We start from the raw sequence: 25,027 nt of genomic DNA on the forward strand, positions 1-25,027 counted from the left end.
ACAACGGAATCTCCTGTTCCTAAGAGTATTAGATATGTGAGAAGCTTCTACAGATTATGTTCTTATTACCGTCATTTCATCAAAGACTTCTGTATCAAAGCCAGGTCACTCAAAGAGTTGTTAAAAGCTGATGTTAAATTTATCTGCGGTGGTGCTCAATAAGATTCTTTCGATGTGGTGCGAAAAGCTCTGACAAATGACACTGTATTTGGTCTGTATAATGAGAGAGCACCTACAGAACTACACACAGATGCCAGCGGGTATGGGATCAGTGCTGTTCTGCTGCAAATTTCAGATGGAAAAGAGTAGGTTATAGCCTATGCTTGTAGGTCACTTACAAAAGCCAAGAGAAACTACTCAACTACAGAAAAAGAATGTCTTGGTGTGATCTTGGCCATGTGCAAGTTTCGACAGTACCTCTATGGAAGGCCATTCACAGTTGTTACACACCATCATTCACTTTGTTAGTTGACATGTGTTAAGGATCCAACAGGACAACTCGCCAGGTGGGCACTATGTCTTCAAGACATATACTGTACAAAAGTGGAAGAAAACACCAAGATGCCGACTGTCTCTAAAGAAACCCTGTGCAAGACCATCAAGACTTTGATGAAGATAATGTCTGTCTCACTGCACTCCAGGGTCTCTCTGCTGAGCAGGAGGAGGACACCAAGATATCTCAAATTGTACTTGCATTAAATTGGCCAGAGGATGTGAAAGGGCAATTTAAGGTACTTAATGGATTACTTTGCAAGAAAAACTTTGATCCATTTGGAAAGTGGTGGCTACCAGTGATCCCTATACACATGCACTTAGATATTCTACATAAATTCCATAACACACCTAAGGCCAGACATTTAGGATTTATTAAGACATATGATAGGATCCGCAAGAGATTTTTCTAGCCAGGTTTATTTAGGAGTGTCCATCACTATGTGTCGCACTGTCGAGAATGCCAGAAGAGAAAGGCAGTTCCTCAGAAACCACCTGGCCAACTCCTACCAACTCTACCAGCTGAAATGCCTTTCCAGCATGTTGGGATTGACCTTCTCAGACGATTTCCATCGTCTGCTAGTGGCAATAGATGGATTATTGTTAGCACTGATTATCTGACGCGCTATGCCATTACAAAAGCCTTGCAGACAGCCGAAGCATTCGGGGTAGCCAAATTCATCGTGGAAGACATTGTATTAAAACACGGTGCCCCAAGGTCGTTAATTACGGATTGAGGAAAAGTTTTTCAATCGAATCTTGTGACAGAGATAAACCATCGGTGCAACATTACTCATCACATGACTACTGCCTACCATCCGCGAACTAACGGGCTTATTGAACGCCTTAATAAGATCTTGGCCGACATCCTATCAATGTTGAGCAGAGCAACTGAGATGAGGTGCTGCCTTTCGTGACATTTGCCTACAACACCGAAAAACAAGACACCACAGGATTTACGCCATTTTTCCTGTTGCATGGGCGGGAGGCGACTAAGATGGTGGACAATGTGTTTCTGTTACATCCTGATGACGTGGATGATGACTACATTGGTCAGGTGTTAGCTCGACTCTGCACGCTGCAGGCTCAAGAAAACGATCGCCAAAGGTATGACGCGTGCCACAGCCCTGTTGTCTACCAACCTAATGACCTTGTCTGGATCTTCACTCCTGTTTGGAAGGTTGGTCTCTCTGAGAAGCTCCTCAGGCGATTGTAAGACAGCTGTCTGATGTTACTTATGAAGTTGAAGATTTCAACCCAGACACAAGGTGACGAAAGATCAGAGCTACGATCCATGTCCTTTGAATGAAGCCCTATAAGAGTCCTGCAACTCAGCGTAAATTTGAAGCACCAGTGACTGGCAACAAGTGGAAATGTGACGAAGAGCATAGTGGCAAAAGTAGTTGTAAGAAGATCACCACTAGGGTGAGAATCAATCATTGAGAGTCGGAGTATGCAGGACCGATGACTCGTTCTCACACTAAGAGAATGTAAAACTGAGACACTGTTCTCGTAAGGAGGGAGCAATGTTGCAGAAGAAGCTGAGTAGCACCGTGGTGTAGGGGGTATGATACTAAACTGTTGCATGAAGGATTGTGAGTTCAAAACTCACCTAGACTGTACAATTTAATTTCTATATTTGGTTTGAGTGCATTCTAGAAGTATCCACAAATGGCAAGAATAATTGTACTGAAATTTCTATAGCTGTGTATACAATGTATGTGTTCTTGCCAGAGGCAGTTCTCTCCGCACTCTTGTATTGCAAGTGCTGAATAAAATTCATCTAATTACACCTTCTTCTACAAGACCATATGTACCGGCAGTTATACTTTTTGAAACAGCCAAAGTTTATCAATAGTGTCCAGAATGTAATTATATGACAGAATACTATGCACTTAGGCATTTTGTACGGTATGTAAACTTAATTTCAAATGTTGTTGCTCTTAAATGCCATGTATATGTTGTGCTTGCACTTTTATGGCAATTATGTTTCATTTGGAATACGTTCTGACGATGGGCTACACCTGAAACCTGTCAGCAAATACAATTTTTAACAACAAGTGATCTGTTGATTTTAGCGACCTAAAAAAAAAAATAGTGATATGGACCACCCTTAGACACTCCATTTTATATCCCTGCAAATTGTTACACTCAGGTATTTGTATGAGTTGACTGATTCAACTTGTTACACATTACTATTGTAGTTAAAGGATACTACTACGCTGTATTTTGTGAATTGCACAATTTTTCAGTTCTGAATATTTACAGCATGGTTGCCAAGACTTCGGTTCTTTAGCCATGCCTTGGCCCGTGCGCCGTAGCACTTAGTTGAACAGCACGTTTCCCACTACTGGCACGCCGCACTGTCTGAGTGGGAAGATAGTGAAGAAGGGTGTATTTAACTACAATGCTGTTGTCCTGCGTATAGCTTTGTTTCATATTTCTCAACAACATACATCACAAATGAAACAAATTTTCAGTACTACTTCTTCGTTTGGCACACTGAAGATACCTCATAATTTTTATCTCATAAAAACAATAGGCATACAGATGGAGACAATTTCACAGGCTTTTGCACACAGGTTCCCATGCAATGGTGACTTATTTAGTTTCATAATCGAAAAAAGTCTTTCACACACATATTTTGATAGAAATATTTTATCCCATTTGCAAAATCATCGTGGAGATGTGGAAACTTTACCTGAGGAAAACAATGTAGTCACCCATGACAGTTTTAACATAATAGGACTTGTCTTTAAAGCAGGAATTACACTGCAAATCAGACAGTTATATGTGCCTGTGCATAGGGGCACTTTCAATTAAATCAGCAAACAGTTCGAAAACAGATGTAAGGTTGGTAGTGCCCTTAAAAACGGTTGGCCGTGTCCTTAAAAACATTTAGAAAACTATCCTCATAATTCTTTCAAACCTCGCATTTTCTTTCATGCGTATAAGCTTAGGGAACTGGATTGTGTTTTTTGTCAGAATTTCTCTCTTATACAAAACGATTTTCTTTTTAAATGCAAATGCATCAAATGACAAATAAGTTTATTTCACATCCCAATGTCTTACTATGGGCAGCATGAAGTCTTGTTTACTTAAAATGTGAGGTCTGCAATCCATTCCAGATGTTCTAACTCTTGTTTCTGCACTACTCCTTCCTTCATACATTCAACAGTAGCAGGCTTTAAATCGAAGAATCATTCCAGACACACCCCTCATTTTAACCAACATACTTTGCAGTGATATATAAAGTCTCCATACTTTTAATTCAGTTACATCAAAAACTGTTGCAACAGACAGTACAATAATGTGACTTTAGAAGTTCAATTTAATTTCTTCACCTGGCCCACACCTGCAAATTTGGCACAAAGTACTACAATGAATCCAGCCTGTTGATTGCTGTAATTTCTTTCTTTTTCATTGTCAAATAAGTGTTTTAATTCTTTCTGTACGGTTTTCTAATGTCCTTTGCAACTGCATAATAGATACTGGGAGTTGTTACCCCTCTTTTCTGTCCTTCACATTAATTTTTAATGATCTGTGTTGATATGTTGCTTGACTGCCTCTTTTCGTGCAGACACTGGACCTGTGAATGTCCATCATACCATCATGATACCATGAACAAACAGCAAAGGGTAAACAGTGCTGACACCATGATTCTGCTGAACTTAAGAGAATCGTGCCAGCCGAAAAATGTTGCACCGCAATACTAAATGAAATGTTGCGCTGTACTGGGTACTTCCCAGAAGGAACGAGCAAATCTGGGACAGGCCGGGCCTTGGCCTGCCCGTGCTCCCCACACACTATGTCCCTGTGAAGTTTAGCCCACCGAGACCGGCTCTCATTTAAAGGAAGTTGCCAATCTTGGATATTGGATTGCAGCTTTGCAGATTACTGTTGCTACCACCCTTCTTTTACACACTTGTGGCTAAAATGAGGCTCAATCTGCTGCAACTTTTCCATAGAATCTCATTGTTTCTATCGGTCTGTTGGCCTTGTTCAATTTTACCAATTTCAGTTTTTTCTTAACACCACTAATACTAATCTATATATTCCTCATATCTGCTGTGGTGTATTAACTAAAGTGGGGCAGTGCTCTTCTATCTTGAAAATGAAGTTCTGTCTTCCTTTTTAAATGAACATTTGAAAATACAGTTCTGCATTTGTTCTTTCACTTTGCTAATCTCAGTTCTGGTTCCTGTGTCATTCGCAAGTATATAGCGAGAATACAGTATCACTGATAGCCTTCAAACATAACCAGAACTTCTGTTTCTGATAAGGTTCCGATACTGAAATCACTGAAGCGTTCATGCATCACCCTTTGGCAACCAAGCACATTTCATTCAGTATCTCTTTATTTACAATTCTATGATTTGTTTTACACCTACTGTGCTAATTAATGTTTACAATGCCATGTTTTGCACAAAGTGCATTATACATATTTAATGTGAATGTCAAGGTTTGTGACACAGTGCAGAGTTCTCTCCAATATCTGCTGCCTAAATACATTTTTCTGACAATATCTGCGTCCTTTTTGATCATTTTCCAACCCCTTTTTAAGAAAAATTTCTCTCCAAATCTTAACATGAATCTCATTACTGCAATCTGTTTTTCAATAGCTCGAGTGATATAAAAAGAGGAACATTTTCATTACAAGAGAACTAGAAAAAAGATAGTTGCCACAACAGCTCATTGGTAAAAAGTTATGAGCATCGGATCGTACAGCAAGTTACTTGTTTCTTTGTATATTGTCTCTTGTCACAAACCACCTTTTCATATCCCAAGTTATTTGTGATCTGTCTAGGATGTCCATGTTTTTTATCAGGCATCTTGCATACAACTGAAGCATGTTTACAAGTTCAACAATCTTTTTTCCTTATATATTAGATATTATTCTCATTTCCAGAATGAAAAGAAATTGTTTTACAAATACTAAGCTAATGAGATATGCTAATAATCATGGGAGATCCATATCACATTTAATTTCAGAATCTCAACTCAACATTAAACTATAAGTGATACACGAAACATTAATAAATGTAAATACAGCAAATGCAACAACAAATTGATCCTTACTGGAGAGTGGTATGTTGCTTTCTTCCTGAGACTGGAATCTCCATTTGAGAACACCAACATCCGTATGCAAAGGAAAAGGCTTAGAGGGATTCTTTAGGCCAATCTGACACTTGTTCTTGAACAACTCTTTGTCCAAATTGGGATGAGTCTACAAGGAAAAAAAAGTAAGTTTCATCATCTTGTCATTAGAGACTTTTTTCATACATCTTAAATATCACTTTCTGCCTTGAAAGTAACTCTTCTGCCATGCATTAATGCAAGCACCACCTCACACATTCAAAATGCACAATTTCACTACATCATGTCCTTACTCAAGCAATGGAAAAAGTTCATGCTGCTACTTATGTCAAATATAGGTAGTTGAATTAAGGCCTCAATATCAATAAGCAACATGTAAATGTGTATGGAACAACATGATAAGAGTTTATCAGGTTGCCACCATGTGACATTTCACTTAAAATGTATTTAAAATATATCATCAGCCAACAAAGAGAAGAAACGCAAAGTAGTAAAAAGAAAAGGGAAGTTCAGCTGTTAATGCCCCAACAATGGCAAAGTCATTAGAGATGGAGCACACACTGATACTGGGGAATGTTAGGAAGAAAAATTACCGCCTTTTTTTCCTAAGGAACCATTTCGGCACTTACCTTAACACTGAAACTTGAACTTTTTGAATATCTATAACCGCAGTGGAGGCCAAATTAACTGTAGTGGCAGAGCTACCCTTTCTTCCATTTTAACACATTGTTACACTCTAAGAAAAACTTTATTTATAAAAAGAACATTCAAACTGACGTCATACGTTATTTTCATTTGTGACGGGATTTATTTTAGGATAACAATACCATAGAAAATAAAATTATGTTTTCTCATAACCACGATTGCCAAACACAAACAACGTGTTCATGTATATCAAATGCCCCCTTTTTGCATTCCGACACAATGCACTACTGTCTACATTTCTCACTCACTGGTTTGTTTTCATTATTTGACACACTGCTGATCACAGCACAGGAAACACATTTTTGCATGTATTATTCACTTGTTCATGTCTTAGACCCTGATTCAAATCTTGTAGAAACTACTTACAGCTGATAACTTTTCTTGTAATTGCTCTGAAGTGAATCTATGAATTTATTTCAACCAAGTCCAACATTTTGCAAAATACTTATACTGAAGCTGCTATCGTAGAGTATTTTCCAGCTATTTGGTCCAGTACATCCATTCCACATCTCATTTTATTAAAAATGTAGGCATCCCAAGTGTACTGAGAGCAAGAACATATTTATTTTTCTTTGCCTTGATAAAAAGACAATACTGCATCTCCATGATTGATCACAGCAGTTACGAACAGTGAAGCTTCTGACATGTTACTGATGTACCTCTCTTCTCAAACGTTTTACTGTATCCACTAGGCTTATACCCTTATCTTTCAATATTTCAGTCATGTGCAAAGACATGAAAAAAATTATCTGATCTTACATTCCTTCCACTTCTAAAGAATGGTGTCATAATCTTCAGGATGATGTATTCGGAAAGAGTTTGATTCAGTCATCAATATTCATCCTTTGCCAGACATGGAAATCAAATCACCAAATATATGGTGTTTACATCTGCTGCCAACAAAAAGCAATGCTAAATTTATCTGGATAACTAGCCATGTACTGTGTAAATTTTGAGGCTTTAGTGGGGAAAGAGCTGTTTATTAATTGTGATGTTCTGTCCTGGACTGTACTGCAGCATACAATTTTCAATTAAATGAGTCTTTACTTCAGACACCAAAGTAAACTTGTCAGTTATCGAAGCGCAAAAAATTCATACACTCACTCTCTCTCTCTCTCTCTCTCTCTCTCTCTCTCTCTCTCTCTCTCTCTCTACTGCATTGTGAAAGAACTGTTGTCCCCAGCCTTTTGACCATGTGACTTATCAATTTCTAGTTCCTCCACATAAAGAAACATAATACACCACCTGTTGTTTCCAAGTTGCCACTGGGCTCCTCTCTTTGTGCACAGCTTTATAGGTTTTAGCATAGTGTCACATTTGAACAGCTGGTAAGAACTAGCAGAGTTGTGAATTTTGATGTTTCTCTTCTAAAAGTGGTGTTGATCTGCTGTCTGTCACAAAACCTTTTGCTTTTGCAGCCTGTAAGGTGCATTCAAGATTCAATTCAAAGCCACCAATTCTGACTCGCCTCTTCCAAAAAGTCAACAGAAAATGGTATAGGTAACTGCCAACTACCTCTTCCACTGTTTTCCTCTGTTGTATTGATTAACACACCTTCTGAATGACATGCTGGTTTTGGCGAAGGTATTTGTCTTGCTTCTATAAAAGCACCATCTTAAATATCATTATCACTGCTAGTTTCTGCTTGCCTTTCAATTTCACCACCTTTCAACTACCTCTGATGCCAGCTGCAGCTGTTCTATGTATTTCATTCCTTCCTTATCTGACAACTTAAAAGCCATTTTCAATATGTGCTTCATGACTTGCACATGATCAAGCATTCAGGATGTAGCAAGACAGAATAATCAACTCAGAAGCTTCAGACTAACAAAATTCTAAAACTTTCAACTGAACAATTTCTGCATATCTAGTGTGAAGAGATTTCGGAAAACCTAAGCTTGTATGATCTGAACCATCATCCTCCCAGTGTAAGTCCAATATTTTCATCACTGCACTTCCACTCATTACACAGTAGGAGAGGGGGAGAGAGGGGGGAGGAGGGAGAGAGGGGGGAGGAGGGAGAGAGGGGGGAGGAGGGAGAGAGGGGGGAGGAGGGAGAGAGGGGGGAGGAGGGAGAGAGGGGGGAGGAGGGAGAGAGGGGGGAGGAGGGAGAGAGGGGGGAGGAGGGAGAGAGGGGGGAGGAGGGAGAGAGGGGGGAGGAGGGAGAGAGGGGGGAGGAGGGAGAGAGGGGGGAGGAGGGAGAGAGGGGGGAGGAGGGAGAGAGGGGGGGAGATAGATAGATAGATAGATAGATAGAGAGAGAGAGAGAGAGAGAGAGAGAGAGAGAATTTTTTCTCTCTTGTTCCTGCTTTTGTGCCACTACTGTGAATATGGGAAAGGCACAGCTTGGTTACAATTTGGACACTGATGTGACTTTCAAATACTAAAAGTTATTTATTCTCTACTATACACAATGTCAGTATTACAAGCTTTTGAAAACACTTGTTTCATTTGAACAATCTATAACACCACCATATTCACACTGCTAACAGAAGCAGAGTGTCCAAAATGCGAGTAATGGACCCACAAAAAATAATAATACAAAAATACTGGCAGAAGTAAAGCTGTGAGTACCGGGCATGAGTCGTTCTTCAGTAGCTCAGATGGTAGAGCACTTGCCCGCAAAAGGCAAAGTCCCGAGTTCGAGTCTCGGTCGGGCACACAGTTTTAATCTGCCAGTAAGTTTCATATCAGTGCACACTCCGCTGCAGAGTGAAAATCTCATTCTAATAATAATACAGTTTATTTGAACAGTAGCACACTGACGGAAGATACTCTAATTCTTTACACATTAATTCTGATCCAAGTTTTTACATCTCAAGTCAGCAATTGGAGTTTACCATTTTCAAAGCCCTTGCATCTGCATATTCATAAAAAACGGATTCTTTGAATTTTGCTGCAAAACAAGTTTTTTTTTAAATTTCAGCTTTTTAATACAAAGAAGATTCGCCCTTTCCTTACATATTATAGCTGATTACGAGTACAAAAAACTATTCTGGGGGAGAAAAAGCTACCAAAATTACTGTAAAGGGTAATGTGCATCCATACAGTTATGAACATTCGTTAAAACAAATCCCATTTATCAGCATATTCCTTTCCTCTGATTATTTTCCATTTTTATGAGTGAAGAATTTATCTATATGATTTGGTTTTAAAATGGTAATGATTCAGTTAATCTGCTATCAATAAGCGAATATGGAAAGATGTATTACATGCAAAAGCTGTACTGGTGGTAAAAATTAAGATTACCCCCCTTTGAAATGGATATTTTCTTCCCCCCAGTTTCAACACTTCGTTGACAGTGAACCTGCAACTTTATTAAATTACTTAAACTGTTTGTTAATGATTCTGTCAACAGTTGCAGTATTTATATTCAGTAACTATTTTCAAACCTTGGATTTTTCTTTTCAAGCCTCGCCTACTGAGGCTGCACTGACAGAGCTGCTGTTAATAATAATAATCATCAAACTGACGATATGAATATAATAGAGGGAAACATTCCACGTGGGAAAAATATATCTAAAAACAAAGATGATGTGTGTTACCAAACAAAAGCGCTGGCAGGTCGATAGACACACAAACAAACACAAACGAACACAAACATACACACAAAATTCAAGCTTTCGCAACCAACGGTTGCTTCTTCTTCTTCTTCTTCTTCTTCTTCTTCCCCCCCTCTCCTTCCCTCTTTCCTGAAGAAGCAACTGTTGGTTGTGTGTATGTTTGTGTTTGTATGTGTGTCTATCGACCTGCCAGCGCTTTTGTTTGGTAAGTCACATCATCTTTGTTTTTGGATACAATCATAAAATTGGCAACACATGCTTTATAAATGTTTGAGAATGAATGCCACGACCAACACATGCCTCTTAGCAAGTCAACATCAAACTAGAAATATTGTTTAAAATACAACAATAAAAACAAGAAATTAGAACAAAATGTTCAATTTACTGAATTAAATGGATGTTAAGACACAAATGCTTATTTCCCGGTGTACATCCACTACAATCGAAACAATAAAGGAAAATTTCTTACCTGTAACTGAATGCCATGTGTATCGTTGTTTTCTAATTGAACTCTTATGCGTCCATATTTTTCATCTACAATGCGCAGGGTTATCAGGCCATGAAGCTCAAAACTTTGCAGACCACCATCACGTCCTACCCTCAACAATAGTCGTTCCTCCTGTCGCATATGTACGCTGTAAATAATGCAGCAGATGGAATTTGAAAACTTAATTTTATTATTATTATTACTAAAACAACTTTCTTATTTACAGCTATTGTCTTTTTATTGGGCGGGGGAGGGGGGGGGGTTGCAGGTAAGGAGGAGGTTGAGGGTTCAGAATGTAATTCAATTGTAATCTATTGCTTTGTATGGCTCTGAGCACTATGGGATTTAACATCTATGCTCATCAGTCCCCTAGAACTTAGAATTACTTAAACCTAACTAACCTAAGGACATCACACAACACCCAGCCATCACGAAGCAGATAAAATCCCTGACCCCGCCGGGAATCTAACCTGGGCGTGGGAAGCGAGAACGCTACCGCACGACCACGAGATGCGGGCCATTCCTTTGTAGTTGCACTTATTAAATGTGTAGTATATCTGCAATTAAGAATGAGAGCTCTGCACTGGCATGAGGCAAATACTCTCAAATCAAACAATCACAACATAACTAAATGATAAATCTACGTAAAACTGTTAGCCTCTTGCAACATTTCAAGAAACTGTTTACTTGTCAGTTTCAAGTGCTGCTTTTTTTTTTTTTTTTTTTAAATATGCTAAATCCTTTTTCTGACACTATTATTTTAACTCACTTTCTTTCTGACGGATAATTCTGTGTGTGTCTGAGAATTATATTGGAAGTTACAGGTTTGCCATGAACAAATGTAAGATGAATGGAATCATTTTAGGCTAGAACAACAGTACAGGTGAATAAAATGAAATATTTTGAGGAGTTACCAATTTCTCATTCTGCTTGAAACACCTCTAGCATAAGAATGTGATGATTTCAGTTGGCCACTAACCCAATAAGTATTTACCTGACTCTTAGGTTTCTAGTTGGAAGGCTATTATTTCGAAGTTGAATTTAATTTGTTGTTACTTGCAGGTTACTTTAAGTACATCTACACTTACAACTACACAGAAGCTACACAAACCACCGTACGGTGTGTAGCAGAGGTTACTCTGTACAACTACTAATTTGCTTTCATGATCCACTCGCAAATAGAGTGAGGGAATAAGGACTGCCTATATGCCTCTGTGTCAGCCCTAATTTCTTGAATCTTATCTTCGTAGTCCGTATGTGCAATGTATGTTGGCAGCTGGAGAATCATTCGGATGTCAACTTCAAATGCTGGTTCTCTAAATTTTCTCAAAAGTGTTCTTCGAAAAGAGCATCACCTTCCCTCTAAGGATACCCACTTGGATTCCCTAAGCACCTCCGTAACGTGTTGTTTGAACCTTCTAGTAACAAATCTAGCAGCCCGCCTCTGAACTGCTCCAACGTCTTCCTTTAATCCAATTTGGTACGGATCCCAAACACTTGAGCAGTATTCAGGAATAGGTTGCACCAGCATCCTACTTGTGGCCTCCTTTACAGATGAACCACCTTTTCCTAAAATTCAACCAATAAACTAAAGTTGACCATTCGCCTTCCCTATCACAGTTCTCATGTGCTCATTCCATTTCATATAACTTTGAAATGTTACAGCCATATATTTTAACAACATGACTGTGTCCAGCAGTACACTACTAATGCTGTATCCGAACATTACAGATTTGTTTTTCCTACTCACCTGCATTAACTTACATTTTCCCACATTTAGAGCTAGCTGCGACACATCACACCAACTAGAAATTTTGTCTATGTCGTCTCGTATCTTCCTACAGTCACTCAAACTTACCATACACCACAGCATCGTCAGCAAACAACCACAGAATGATGTCTCCCCCCCCCCCCCCCCACACACACACACGCCAAAAGATTTATGTACATATGTGTGTAGAGGACAACAGCAGTCCTTTCACATTTCCCTGGGACACACCCGATGATATCCCTCTTTCTGATGAACACTGACTGCCGAGGACAATATACTGGGTTATATTGCTTACGAAGTCTTTGAGGCACTCATTAACTTACCTGAGAATTTATTCTATATGCTCATACCTTCATTAACACCCTGCACTGGGGCACTGTATCAAATGCTTTCCCAAAATCTAGAAATATGGAATCTGCATGTTGCCCTTCATCTATAGTTCACAGTATAACATGAGAGAAGGGCTAGCTGAGTTTTGCACGAGCGATGCTTTCTAAAACAATGTTGACTCATGGAAATAAGCTTCTCAGTCTCAAGAAAATTTATTATACTTAAACTGAGAATATGTTCAAGGATTCTGTAACAAATCCAAGCTACGGAAATTGGTCTATAATTTTGGGGTTCTTGTATACAGGAGTCACCTGCACTTTTTTCCAGTCATTTGAGACTTTGCATTGGGTGAGGGATTCACAATAAATGCAAGCTAGATAAGGGGCCAATGCCTTAGTGTACTCTTTGTAAAACTGAATTAGGATTCCTTCCAAACTTCTTGACTTATTTGCTTTCAAATCTTTTAGTCGTTTCTCTATGCCAGGGAAACTTATTACTATGTCATCCATACATAAGCCTGTCTGATGGTCTAAATGACAATACGTTTGTACAACTCTCCTGTGTGTGCGATTTCTTGAATGTGAAATTTAAAACTTCAGCTTTCCTTTTGCTATCTTCAACTGTCACACCAGACTGTTCAACAAGGGTCTAAATGGAAACCCTAGACCCACTTAGCGATTTTACATAGGACCATAATTTTCTCGAATTCTCTGCCAGAATTTGCTAAGCTATGACTGTGGTGGTAGTTGTGTGCTTCACACATAGATCTGTTCACCAATGCATATCTACTAACCTTAGCGTGTTGAATTTTGTGTATTCCCTTTCGAATCAACACTGCAACAGCCTCTGCTTCCTCAGCATCTTCCAGATTTCATTATTAAACCATGGGTGGTGGTCATTTCAATCCTTTATCCATTTACTGGCAGATAACTCTCCAGACCACAATTTAAATCTACTTGAACTTTGCCCATAATCCCTTTATGTCTATCTTGCTTGAACTCTCTAAGAGAGATACTAACAATTACTTATCTGTTCTACCTAGAAGAAACACTCTCCTAGCGTTCTTACTGATTTATTAACTTTTGTAACCACAGTTGCTATAATGATATCATGATCGCTAATCCCCATTTCAACACTGACATTGTTGATAGGATAGGGCCTATTTGTAGTTACAATGTCTACGATATTTTCACTGCATGTGGGCTGCTGAGCTAGCTGCTTAAGATAGTTTTCAGAAAAAGTGTTCAAAAGTATTTCACATGACTGCGTCTGCACCCCTACAATTAATCCAAAGACATCCCACTCTACCCTTGGTAGGTTAAAGTCACCTCCAACTAGTATTGCATGATCTGGTTATTTAATTGCTACTGACCGTAGACTCTCTTTGAATGACTCAGCAGAACTGGGCGGCCGCTAAAAATATCCAGCAATTAACTTGGTTTCACCTACACCTGTTATACGCTGAAGCACCAAAGAAACTGGTATAGGCACGCGTATTCCAATACAAAAAATGGCTCTGAGCACTATGGGACTCAACTGCTGTGGTCATTAGTCCCCTAGAACTTAGAACTACTTAAACCTAACTAACCTAAAGACATCACACACATCCATGCCCGAGGCAGGATTCGAACCTGCGACCGTAGCAGTCGCACTATTCCAATACAGAAATATGTAAACAAGCAGAATATGACACTGCGGTCTGCAATGCCTATATAAGATGACAAGTGTCTGGCACAGTTGTTAGATTTGTTACTGCTGCTACAATGGCAGGTTATCAAGAGTTGAACATGCACGAGCGATGGGACACAGTATCTCTGAGGTAGCAATGAAGTGGGTATTTTCCTGTATGACCCTTTCATGAGTGCACCATTAATACCAGGAATCTGGTACAACATTAAATCTCTGTCATCGCTGTGACCAGAAAAATATCCTGCAAGAATGGGACCAACAATGACTGAGAGAATCGTTTAACGTGACAGAAGTGCAATCCTTCTGAAAATTGCTGCAGATTTCAATACTGGGCCATCAACAAGTCAACGTGCAAACCAGTCAACGAAACATCATCAATATGGGCTTATGGGGCCAAAGGCCCATTCGTGTACCCTTGATGACTGCATAACACAAAGCTTTTTGCCATGCCTAGACCCATCAAAACTGACATTGGATTGTTGATAACAGCAAACATGTTGCCTGGTCAGATGAGTATCATTTCAAATTGTATTGAGCGGGTGGACATGTACGGGTACAGTGACAGCCTCATGAATCCATGGACCCTGAATGTCTGTTTGAGCTGGTTGAGGCTCTGTAATGGTGTGGGGCTTGTGCACCTGCAGTGATATGGGACCCCTGATATGTTTAGGTTCGATTCTGACAGGTGACACGTATGTAAGCATCCTGTCTGATCAGCTGCATCAATTCATATCTATGGTGCATTCCGACGGACTTGGGAAATTCCAGCAGGACAATGCGACACCCCAGACATCCAAAACTGCTACAGAGTGGCTCCAGAAACGCTGTTCCAAGTTTAAACACTTCCACTGGCCACCAAATTCCCCAGGCATTAACATTATTGAGCATATCTGGGAAGCCTTGCAATGTGCTGTTCAGAAGAGATCTCCACCCCCTAGTACTCTTAAGGATTTATGGACAGCCCTGCAGGATTCATGATGTCAGTTCCCTCCAGCACTACTTCAAACATTAGTCAAGTCCATGCCACGTTATGTCGCAGCACTCCTGTAGCTCATGGGGGCCCTACAGGATATTAAGCGGGTGTGCCGGTTTCTTGGGCTTTTCAGTATAAGTGACCAGATAACTTCACTGTCGCACCCTACTTCGACCTCAATAGGGACAATATTTTTGTCAGCTGCAATGAACACTCCCCCCTCCTATGGCCTCTAATCTTTCTTTCTGACATATGTTCCACAACTCGATAAATATTCAGGGCTTTCCACTTCAGGTTTCAGCCAAAAATAATTTGAGTGCGAGAGTTTTCCTGGAAGGCAGTAAATTCAGGAACTTTGCTACGAATACTTCGACAAAAAGAAAGGATCTACTCAGAACTACACTTTGTTGTTTAAGCCTGTATGCATGTGAATGTGTACTAAAGTTTAACATTCCATCACATCAATGACTTCATTTGACATTCTTAAATGTAGATTCCTTACAAAGTGTGGAGCTGGTGATCTTGTGTGCATGACGTGTGCTTGCTTGTGTGTACGAATGGTGTGTGTTTCTCTTTAGCTGATGAAGGCTCTGGCTGAAAGCTTTATGGAAGTCTCCTTTAATTGTGCCTGTCTGCAACTTAATTTTAACGATAAGTAGCAGCCTATCTTTTTCTATATTTGTGTCACCATTAATTTTTTTATGATGATGATGTGGACCTAACAATGAGCAATAATATCAGACTGAAAAAGCATACAAGTCAGATTTTTCCCCACACAATTCACTGAACAGCAATGAAATTATGGTGAATAAATAAAGCAGAAATAGAGAAAGAGAGAATTTAAGCTGTGTTCGGTGTGTGCCATGCTCATGGAGTGCAACAGATTTCATAATGAAATTATGTTCACTCAGCAGTGTGTCGAATCTATGGTGGTGTAAATGGAGTAATACTGGAAAAAAGGTGAATAATTTGAAGATGTGTTCAGCAAATGTCTTACTAATATAGTGCTAATAATAGTTTGAAGATTTGACATCTCCTATAGATTTGGTTTCCTAAGGTGACAGAGGCATTATCATTCACAAGACCCACCACAACACTTAAAATGAAAACTGTTTATGTTGAAAAGTGTTACAATAATACATCCACCTTTCGCTTCAAATGTTTGAAATTTCCTGGAAGATTAAAACTGTATACTGGACTGGGACTCAAACTTGGGACTTCTGCCTTTCAGGGGGCATGTGTTTTACCAACTGAGCTATTCAAGCATGACTCACAACCAGCACTCACAGCATTACTTCCATCAGTACCTCTGTCTTACCCCCCACCCATCCTCCCCCCAAAACTTCGCTCAAGTTCTCTTGCATTCCCTGTTGAACTACACTCCAAGATTAAAGGACACAACGAAACAATGGCTTATCCACAGCCCGGGACATTGTTTACAGAAGATTCGAAACTTTGGGGCAAGTTAAAATTGTATGCCAGACTAGTATTCAAAACTGAGACCTTCGCCTTTCACGGGAAATTGCCCTACAGGCAGAAATATCCAACCACGACTCATGACCATCTGCACAGTTTTAATCTGTCACAAAGTTTAAAATCACCAAACATTATGCTGTACAGTGAAAATTCATTCTTTAAACAATAACATAGCCTGTGGCTAAGCCTTTTCCCCACTATACCCTTCCTTCCAGCAGTGTGAGTCCTACAAGTCACACATATGAACTTATGTGGAGTTTGGAAGGTAGGAGGTGACGAACTGACAGAAGTAAAGCTGTGAGGATGGGTTGTGAGTCATGCTTGTATAGCTCGGTTACTAGAGCACTCGACTGCGAGAGGGAAATGTTGCCAGACCTGAGTTCCCAACTGGCATATAGTTTTAATTTGCTGATAAGTTTCAAATATGTGCACACTCCGTAGCAGAGAATCACAGTGAAAAATTCACTCTGTAATTTAATCTTTAGTTTGTAAATAATCTTATTATATACCATGTCAGAATAGTTATTAATACTATTCTGTTATCACTCCCACCAACATAATTCCAGAATATTTGGTTGCAAAATTTGGGATTCGATTTTACACTACTGACTCTTGTATGGCTTCTTTCACATCGTAATTACAAACACAATGTATTGAGGTTGTGCACTCATTAGTCCACAAAAAATTACACATCATGAAAGGGCAGCATAGCAAAAATATTTACTATGTTTGAGGGTACTGTACAGTTTCGATTACATAGGGGCACAAAGAAATAAAATTTATTTCAAATAACTACGAATTTTGATGCAACCCATATGTTCCACATTTTCTTTGGACTGGTGGGGAGAGAGAGAGAGAGAGAGAGAGAGAGAGAGAGAGAGAGAGAGAGAGAGAGAGAGAGAGAGAGGAGGAGGAGGAGGAGGCTATTACTTAAATTAGAAATACTTAAACCACTTTGACAGAGAGGATATTGAATGTGTAGATAAAGCTAAACCAAGAAGAGGAGAGAAATCAGCCATCCACAAATAAAACAGAATCCTGGAATGAGACTTATGAAACTTCCTGGCAGATTAAAACTCTGTGCTGGACCTAGACTCGACCTCAGAACCTTTGCCTTTTGCGGCAAGAGCAGGAGAGCTTCTGTGAAGTTTGAAAGGTAGGAGATGAGGTACTGGCAGAATTAAAGCTGTGAGGACGGATCGTGAGTTGTGCTTGGGTAGCTCAGTTGGCAGAGCACTTACCAGCAAAAGGCAAAGGTCCCAAGTTCAAGTCTCGGTCCAGCACACACTTTTAATCTGCCAGGAAGCTTCAAAACAGAACCCTGTTTATCCAGTCTTCAGTCTTCCATATGCCGTATGCTCAATTAATACAATTTTTTTATAGTACAACAACTGCAGTGTATCTAACATTTCAGAAGTTATAGTGGCAATAAATATTGTGTTGTACAGTAATATATTGTAGCATTTGTCGAAAGTGAAAAATAATATTAAATAGATGTCCACAGGGCAATAGGGTAGCTTTGAGAGATTGAACAGTGAAGGCAGCAGAGGATCAAGTAGGTAAAAAGATGAGGGCTAGTAGAAATCCTTGGGTAACAGAAGAAATATTGAATTTAAATGATGAAAGGAGAAACTAAAAAATAGCAGTATATGAAGCAGGCAAAAATGAATACAAACGTCTTAAAAATGAGATCAACAGAATGTGCAAAATGGCTAAGCAGGGATGGCTAGAGGACAAATGTAAGGATGTAGAGACATATCTCACTAGGGGTAAGATAGATACTGCCTACAGGAAAATTAAGAGAGGCCTTTGGAGAAAAGAGAACCACTTGTACGAATATCAAGAGCTCAGATGGAAAACCAGTTCTAAGCAAAGAAGGGAAAGCAGAAAAGTGGAAGAAGTATATAGAGGGTCTATACAAGGGCGATGTTCTTGAGGACAATATTATGGAAATGGAAGAGGATGTAGATGGAGATTAAACAGGAGATATGATACTGCGTGAAGAGTTTGACAGAGCACTGCAAGACCTGAGTCGAAACAAGGTCCCGGGAGTAGACAATATTCCATTAGAACTACTGGCAGCCTTGGGAGGACCAGCCCTGACAAAACTCTACCATCTGGTGAGCAAGATGTACGAGACAGGCGAAATACCCTCAAACTTTAAGCAGAATACAATAATTCCAATCCCAAAGAAAGCAGGTATTGACAGGAGTGAAAATTACCTAACTATCAGTTTGATAAGTCACGGATGCAAAATGCTAACCTGGATTCTTTACAGACGAATGGAAAAACTGGTAGAATCCGACCTCAGGGAAGATCAGTTTGGATTCTGTAGAAATGTTGGAACACGTGAGGCAATACTGACCCTACAACTTATCTTAGAAGATAGATTAAGGAAAGGCAAACCTATGTTTCTAGTGTTTGTAGACTTTTGGCAATGTTGACTGAAATACTCTCGTTCAAATTCTGAAGGTGGCAGGGGTAAACTACAGAGAGTGAAAGGATACTTACAATTTTTACAGAAACCATATGGTAGTTATAAAAGGCAAGGGGCATGAAAGCGAAGCAGTGGTTGGGAAGGGAGTGAGACAGGGTTGTAGCCTATCCTCGATGTTATTCAATCTGTATATTGAGCAAGTAGCAAAGAAAAATTAGGAATATGAATTAAAATTCATGGAGAAGAAATAAAAACTTTGAGGTTCACCGATGACACTGTAATTCTGACAGAGACAGCAAAGGACCTGGAAGAGCAGTTGAATGGAATGGACAGTGTCTTGAAAGGAGGATATAAGATGAACAAAAGCAAAACAAGGGTAACGGCATATAGTCAAATTAAATCGGGTGATGCTGAGGGAACTAGATTAGGAAATGAGACACTTAATGTAGTAAGTGAGTTTTGCTATTTGGGGAGCAAAGTAACTGATGATGGTTGACATGGAGAGGATATAAAATATAGACTGGCAATGGCATTTCTGAAAAAGAGAAATTTGTTAACATCGAGTATAGATTTAAGTGTCAGGAAGTTGTTTCTGAAAGTATTTGTGTGGAGTGTAGCCATGTATAGAAGTGAAACATGGACGATAAATAGTTTAGACAAGAAGAGAATAGAAGCTTTCAAAATGTGGTGCTACAGAAAAATGCTAAAGATTAGATAGGTAGACCACATAACTAATGAGGAGGTATTGAATAGAATGGGGGAGAAGAGAAATATGTGGCACAACTTGACTAGAAGAAGGGATCGGTTGGTAGGACATGTTCTGAAGCATCAAGGGATCACCAATTTTGTATTGGAAGGCAGCATGGAGGGTAAAAATTGTAGAGGGAGACCAAGAGATGATTACACTAAACAGATTCAGAAGGATGTAGGTTGCAGTACGTACAGGGAGATGATGAAGCTTGCACAGGATAGAGTAGTATGGAGAGCTGCACCAAACCGGTCTCTGGACTAAAGACGACGACGACGACGACAACAACAACAGTAGGGCAACAAGTTTGATGCACTGCTTACAATAGATAAGGTAGAATTGTTGAAAAAATTGCTGCTGAGTTTGGTGCTAGAACTTCAACTGTGTCTGACTGGAACAATAGCTGTAAATAAAATAAAGACTCTTGTTTCAAAATGACGACACGGAACAGTATAGAGAGTTGCAGGACAACCAAATAAGCAATTTGTGGAACAACAAAAATAAATGAATAAATAAATAAAAATAAGTAAAAGAAATGAGTTGCTAGATGACAAACTTTCCATGTGGTGAAGTAAAGAGAGGAAGAGCAACGTTCTGATTTCAGGCCAAATATTGCATGAAAAGGTGATAAGTTTTAAAAAGTAGCTTTCCAGTCATGATCCTAACTTCACAACCAGCAGGGTTGGTTAGTAGGGTGGAAAGGCTGACACAGAGTATGTCAGCTGTCAGTGACTGACGAAGTTGATGTATAATCTATAGACATTGTGACACAGTCAGAGGTAACAACAAAACTGGAAAAACAATGGTCCATTTGACTGGCAGGATGGAACAACTTTGGCCTAACCAATGCTGGTGAAATACCTGTGAGATTGTGCTGTACATAAACACCACCCAAATCTGATTGAAAAGAAACTTACTGATTATTTCAGTGTGTAAAACTCCCCTTTTTCTCAATATCTGCTCAAAATTTACATTAAAATTATGTATAATTTGTGTGTTTATGCTTAAAAAATACAGCATTTAGTCTATGTCATTCCATTTTTTCTTGATTTCCAGATCATCCGGATTTTTGATAATCCAGATTACTTAAGGTTCCACCTAGTCTGGATAAAAAAGGTTCCACTAAACTTCCTCGACAATGATGGGTCAGGTGTGCATGTGCCTGAGTCTACATACAGCATGTTTTGTTGCAAACAGGCTTACATCCATGGGAGTAACTGTCACCTCCAGCAGAAAATGTTTCGCATGTAATACGAATGTACAAAATGCAGGCAGCAGTCAGTTCAGTAGTAAGCAATGAGAACTGTAGTACAGCAGTTAGAAAATACACAGATAACTGTAAATGAATACCAAAATATTTTTTTATATATATATATATATTTTAATTTTCTTAAACAGTTCCAATATTAAATCTGTGTGTTGTGGCTCAGGGTTGCTGAGAAATTTTTCTTCTCTCATTATATTCACACTAAAATGTATTATTTACACAAAGCTATTAATAACTACTTCCATTAGTTCTCACTGGTACCTTATATACTAACTATAAACAATCTCTTTTCTCCTAATTACAATGTCAACTACCATAAGAAACTTCCTGGCAGATTAAAACTGTGTGCCCGACCGAGATTCGAACTTGGGACCTTTGCCTTTCGCGGGCAAGTGCTCTACCATCTGAGCTACTGAAGCACGACTCACGCCCGGTACTCACAGCTTTGCTTCTGTCAGTACCTAGTCATATCAGCGCACACTACGCTGCAGAGCGAAAATCTCATTCTGGTCAACTACCATATTTTGCAATATCTCTCTAGCGACACGCGTGACAGAAGAAAAGCATTCATCAATCAGCTGCCGAAACAGGAAGAAAGCAAGAGTTCCAAGTGGCTTGTTATTGGGATTTCATCAAGGCCTACACTAAGTGTGTGCACAGGATGAGTATGTCATACTTCTTACGGCATGGCATTATGTCAAAGATGTACAATGAGTGCCTAGATTTAGGAAACTGCTGTCACAAAAGTCAACTGCCATAAAAAATAACATGTTGATTACAGAGGTTACCACCAACTATTGTGGAGTATCACAGTGAAAAGAAGGACTGTGCAGTGTTTACTGACCCGTACAATTGCACATCCAAGATAAGGGCGTGTAACCAGAAGAAACGCCACAGAATTCGACAGACACACCCAGAAATTTGACAATCATCTGAGGTCATCACTTGGGGATGCATGTGCAGCCTCTTGTCTGTTCATCTACCAGCCAATTGATAGCTTTGAGAGATGGACCCGGCCAGCTCCAACTCAGTTACATGTTTACCTCAGTACATGTATTCCCGGACTGCTATTGTGAACCACTCCATAGCTAGTTTACTCAAGTTGTTTTCTAGACTTAATCCAGTTTGTTGTGTCAGTCATCACATGGTTTTCTTTTGTAGGTGAGGAGTAGGATTGTATCTTCATGCAGATTTTGTTGTGCAGTTGGATTTTGGATTTAGTCACGCCACTGAGACCTTGATTCACACATTTGTATGGTACCAGGTGAACCTCATTATGGTCATGCAACAGGCTTTACCAGCATTGCTCTCCAAAAATTCATCTCCGGCTCCATTTCCTGCTCAGTTCTCGCTGTTCAATGTACTGTGCTTGGGCCACAACCCTCCATGGCCTTAGTCACAAGTGCCATTTTGTCACGAACAAATCAAAAGAGTCATATGCAGATGTCATGGTTTGTGACGTTATCATCTGCTCCACCCTGGATAAGGAAGTCTGGCAATGGGCCCTCCTGTTAGATAACATCCCCCTCAAAGAGGTTATATCAATTTCCCACTTGTATGAGCCGCTGGTCAGCAGCTTGAGGCCTGGTGCTATGTCATGGCTGTACAGCGTGGCCTGGCTGCACCCACTGCATCTGGCGATGACGTCGCGGCACAGCAAGCCAGCTGATCCAGCAGCTACTGCACAGTGCATATAAAGCATTACAGCCACTGTTCCCTGTTGCCATTGTGTTACTCCATATCTGACAGATCAAGGAGTCTCCAGTGTTATGCCATCTGTCATAAGCGTCGGAAGAATGGGCAGCACATGCAATAATCTGCCGCTCAACTGCACAGAATGCAGCATCAGAGACCATGTTCAGGAAGTGTCTTCGTCAGAGCTGATTCCCGATGATGATTTCAACAAGCTTTTTATCGCGGTTTTAGTTCTTTTTTGACAGTTGCATCTGGAGGTGGATATCACTTTGGCAGTTTCCCTGCCTAATGCCCAAACATATTACGACCTCGGCTCTCTGCAGTTGTTGCAGGTAATGAGGTGCCTCAGGGGATATGATAAATAGCAAATCCCCTTGCTTGAGCAGTTCACGAAGGGAGTCATCTATAAAAACCAGCGACTCAATCTATTACCTTCACTATCGTCCACAACACTAGTGCAGCAACTTTTTGGGTTGGATGTCTTTCAGGCCTTTGGCGTTTTGGTCACTGACTCTATACAGTTGGTATCTACCAAGGTCCCCTATCAGTCTCTGGAATCTCTGTGCTCAGAATTTCAGGATATCTTTATGGAAGGCATAGGGTGCGCCGCAGACCTTTGAGCCCACATAATCTTGAAGCAGTGGGTTCACCCTAGATTTTTCATGCTAGGAAAATTGCCTTGGCTCTCCGCTCCAAAGTCAAGACAGGGATGGACAGGTTCACCTCTCTTGTGGTTGTGGTTCCCATTTCCTCTAGTTTATGGGCCACATCCCCTGTCATCATTAAGAAACTCTCTGGTAAACTGCGCCTTTGTGGTGATTTTAAGGCCTCCATGAATTCAGTCCATGCTCAACATGTACCTAATGGCACTTCCTTACAAACTCTTCACATGCTTAGTATGGGAACAATTCTTCTCCAAATCTGATCTTTCGAAAGCACATCACCAGTTACACCTGGATAAATTGAGTCCAAGTGTATCATAGCCATTAACACATAATTCGGCCTTTATCAGTGCCTACAGTTAATTTTGCTCCCACAATTTTTCAGCACTATTTGGAAAAAGTCATGTGTAATACTGTGCACCGCTTCAATTACCAGTATGACATTGTCGCATGAGCGACCACTTGCACAACCTTCAGGCCCTTTCTCAAAAACTCCAGTTCTGTCTATGTTGTTATCTGCAGAAGTCAAAATTTTTCCCATCTAGTGAGTTATCTGGGCCATGTCTTCTCGAGGCAAGACTTGTGACCCACGGAGAGCTTTGTCAGGGCCATCACGGACATGCCACATCCCTTGTTGTTTTTAGGCAAAATCGCCAATTAGCACTTTTTCATTCCCAGGGCATCCACCATCACACATCAACTGCATCTCCTTCTATGCAAAGATGCTCCCTTTGTCTGGTTTCCAGCATGCAACCAGTCCTTGAGCACACTAAAGTAACGTCTTCTATCGCACTGTGTCTAGCTACTTTTGATACCAACAAACCATTGGTTTTGGCTATGGACGCTTCGCAAGATGGCGTGAGATCAGTCCTTGCCCATCAGAATCCAGATGGCTCCAAGCAGTCACTGGCATTTACATCCAAACTCTCAGTCCAGCACAGGCCGAGTACCCTCAGGTCACGAAGGAAGCTCTGACCATTTTGTATGTGGTCATCAAATTTCACGTTTTCTGGTATGGCATCAAATTCCAACTACTTACTTACCGTGAGCCATTAATTTGGTTATTTAGTATGTCCGCTTGCATCCCCAATAAGGTGGCCCATAGGCTGCAGTGGTGGACCTTGCTCCTCTCCAAATACAACTATGACATTCATTTTCCCCTCGTGGGACACCACGCCAATGTGGGCGCCTTATCTCAGCTGCTTGTTGGCACGGACCCCAAGTTCAATCGGGAGGAGCTAACTTGGTTGTTTTCACCTAGATGTTTCCTCCCAACAAGTGGTAGATGTTTTCTAATTGCTAGATGACTAGTATTCATGTCACAAAGAGCGGCTGACCCCATCCTCAGGTAGGTAGACAGCCTTGTCCTCTGGGTCACTCGTCCAATTCACTTTGTGACTACTTTGTCTTGCCTCATCGTCTCTCTGTCTTAGATGAGGTTCCCCTTATCTCCATGGATGAAGTAGCTCCCAGAGTGGTCATTACTGGGAGTTTGGGGCAGGATGTTTTACAGCTGTTACATGAAGAGCACAAGGGTGCTTTCTGCACTGAAGTCTACGCTCATAAATTGGCCCAGCCTCGACCAAGAGCTGGAACACTTGCATTCTGTGTGTCCCCAGTGTGCTAGCCAACACT

The 25,027-nt window shown here is 40.2% G+C and overlaps 1 protein-coding gene across 2 annotated transcripts in view; it reads right to left on the reverse strand.

Moving 5' to 3' along the window:
• LOC126334888 (coatomer subunit delta) overlaps positions 1-25,027 on the reverse strand; it is a 110,823-nt gene that overhangs the window by 20,626 nt on the left and 65,170 nt on the right. For both annotated transcript variants that reach the window (XM_049997588.1, XM_049997587.1), the window contains 2 exons: positions 10,327-10,492; positions 5,572-5,719 (listed from right to left, as the gene is read on the reverse strand). In XM_049997588.1, the coding sequence (XP_049853545.1) occupies positions 5,572-5,719; positions 10,327-10,492 (314 nt within the window). The remainder of the gene's footprint in view (positions 1-5,571; positions 5,720-10,326; positions 10,493-25,027) is intronic.

Source organism: Schistocerca gregaria, chromosome 2 (assembly GCF_023897955.1).
Source record: "Schistocerca gregaria isolate iqSchGreg1 chromosome 2, iqSchGreg1.2, whole genome shotgun sequence".
Lineage (NCBI taxonomy): Eukaryota > Metazoa > Arthropoda > Insecta > Orthoptera > Acrididae > Schistocerca > Schistocerca gregaria.